General features: G+C 38.5%; 1 protein-coding gene across 1 annotated transcript in view; it reads right to left on the reverse strand.

Moving 5' to 3' along the window:
* The window catches only part of SETD2 (SET domain containing 2), a 151,723-nt gene that overhangs the window by 15,288 nt on the left and 133,553 nt on the right, over positions 1-2,882 (reverse strand). Inside the window, 2 exon segments of the mRNA XM_023515926.1 lie at positions 478-659; positions 1,433-1,465. Of these exon segments, the coding sequence (XP_023371694.1) occupies positions 478-659; positions 1,433-1,465 (215 nt within the window).

Raw genomic sequence — 2,882 nt, forward strand, 5'->3', positions numbered from 1 at the left:
AGCGAGTCTACTGCCTCAGCCTCCCAAGTAGCTGGGACCACAGGCGCCCGCCACAACACCCGGCTATTTTTTGGTTGCAGCCATCACTGTTGTTTGGCGGGCCTGGGCTGGATTTGAACCTGCCACCTTAGGTGTATGTGGCTGGCACCTTAGCCGCTTGAGCCACAGGCGCCCAGCCATTGCCTTTTGTTTTTATCAGTATTCCAGAGAACACTTTCGTAACTGGTCTATTCAAATCCCTTCTCCCATATAGATATACGTCCCTCAAAAGAATAAGCAGATACTATGCACCAGAGTACTTCTAAAAAAGGTCTTTGTTTTCTCCTAGACTTTATCTCTACCATAACACATGAACGAATGCTCACATGTTTTTCAGAATAAGGGAAAAAGAATACCAAAGCCATGTGGCTACTGACTTTATATAAAAGACACGGTACTGATTCCCAAATGATCGGGAAACATGTAATCCAAACTTACCTTCATGGGATTTTCATCATAAGTTGGGGTTCCCAGGTCCATCTCAGCTTCATGCTCAAGGGTGGCATCATCTCCTGGGCTCTCCCAAGTAGGCGGATCCCATTGAGTCTGCCTAGAAGGAGGTAAGAACAGTCATGCTATCATAACTAGAAAATAAGAGAACCCTGGCATAGGCATCTCTGCTCATACAGACATAAGACATATCCCTGCTCACTGTGTAGCACACCAGATTTCTGTGGGTAATGATATGGAAAATTGGTTGGGTGCCAAAGAAAACAGTAAAGCCAAATATTTTCCCTACCTCTCACTTGACTCTTAATGTCCTGGAAATAGAATTCACCAAAGCCAAAAAAGTACAGGGAGTAGGTGCCTACTTATGTGACCCCTCTGTAGGTAGAGAAATCAATAGTGATTGCATCTAGCATGTACCTGGAGCAAAATAAAACAAATCACAACACATCCCTCTCAATCCTTAATTTTGTGAACTGTCCTTTGCTTTAGCAACATTCCTGTTTGTAGGTTCTTCCTCTTTGGTTTAATGACAGCACAGAAAACATGCACAGGTTAAAAACTCATACCCCCTGCTAAAAATATTCTCAACTAACTGCAAAAAGAAAGACTCAGCTATGTTACCTCACTGCATGTTTCTAGTTGTTTTGAAAATAAGCAGGAGATTTTAAAAAATAAACAACTAGTTCTGTAAAGATATTCATGTTCTGAAGACTGCTGAAGTCAGCTCTCCAGGGAATACTCTTGGCAGTGACCTACAATGTCAAAAGCTTTAATGGAGGCCAGGTACAGTGGCTTACACCTACTATTCTTAGCACTCTGGGACGCTGAAGCGAGAGGATCACCTGAGTTCAGAAGTTCCAGACTAAGCTAAGCAATAGGCAAGACCCAGCTCTACTAAAAATTAGAAAAAATTAGCTGAGTATGGGGGCAAGTGCCTGTAGACCCATCTTCTCAGGAGGCTAAGGCAGGAGGACTGCTTGAGCCCAGGAGTTTGAGGTTGCAGTGAGCTATGATGATGCCACAGTACTCTAGTTTGGACTACAAAGCAAGACTCTGTCTCAAAAAAACAAACAAAAAAACCAAGATTCAAAGGAGATAACGTATCTGGCAGTCATTATAGTACTTTCTTCTACTTTCCTACCACAATCTTTTTTGTTTTGTGGTAGTGACAGGACTTCCATGATAACTACTCTAGTCTTAATCCTTCCACCTTGGCCTCCTACAGTGCTATGCTTATAGGCATGAGCCTACCACACAAATCTCTAGTCAACAACATTAAAGGCAGTTATGCAGATTATTGTGAAAATACTCTTACCTCTGACCTATGGAAATAACTAAAAAATAGGCATAAGAGTTCTACTATAATAAAAGATGCATAAGCAACTGTGAGAATATATATATATATATATATATATATATATATATCTGTTCCTAGCTGCCAAATAAAGAAAACCTTGTAAAAACACAGGAAGGTACACATACAAAAAAGAAATACAACCTTTTTCATTTTTTTTCATTTTTTTTTTTATTGAATGGTAACCATTTTCATTTTTGAAAGACTGATAGTATATAAAAAGCTTGTTTTGGTGTTGAGAAACAAAGTTCTGGTTACATCTGCAGATATTCGTTCTAAAAATCAGTACAAATTCAGTTAGCAGCATAATGAGGGCTCATTTTATAAAGGTATTTAAAAAGGTAACAAGAAAGGCATTCTAAGCAGAAAACAGAGAAATATTTTACCAGAATGAACAAGAGCAAGAATCCATCTACACAATAAATAGAAAAATAAGCTGGGTGTGGTGGGTGCCTGTAGTCCCAGCCACTAGGGAGGCTGAAGCAGAAGGATCACTTGAATCCACAAGTGTGAGGTTGCAGTGAGCTATAATGCCACTGTACACTGTGACCCAGGTGACAGAGTGAGACCTTATCTCAAAAATAAACAAACAAATTCTATAACAATTAGCTTCTATAAAATAGATTAGTAATAAAGCAAAATATGCATCCTAACAATTTACATAAAATCATATACTGATAAGTGTACACACTTTAAGTATACACAGAAAGAACATATACGCAACATAAAGCTATCTGTCCAAAAATGTAATAAAGAAAACATTAAGTGAGTCATCTATTTCTAGTACTTATACTTCCTATGTAGTACTTTTCTATATTTATTTTCTAAAACAAGCATAAATAATTTTCATAGGAATTAAGCAATTATTCATAAGAATAAACAATCTAGCTGTCTTCAATTTGGAACAAATGTCCTGTTGTTAAAAAAATTTAAAGGAGGGCAGTGTCTGTGGCTCAGTGAGTAGTGTACCAGCCCCATATACCGAGGGTGGCAAGTTCAAACCCAGCCCCGGCCAAACTGCAACAATAACAAAAAAAAA

Source organism: Otolemur garnettii, unplaced genomic scaffold, assembly GCF_000181295.1.
Source record: "Otolemur garnettii isolate 467f Iridium unplaced genomic scaffold, OtoGar3 scaffold00082, whole genome shotgun sequence".
Taxonomy (NCBI): domain Eukaryota; kingdom Metazoa; phylum Chordata; class Mammalia; order Primates; family Galagidae; genus Otolemur; species Otolemur garnettii.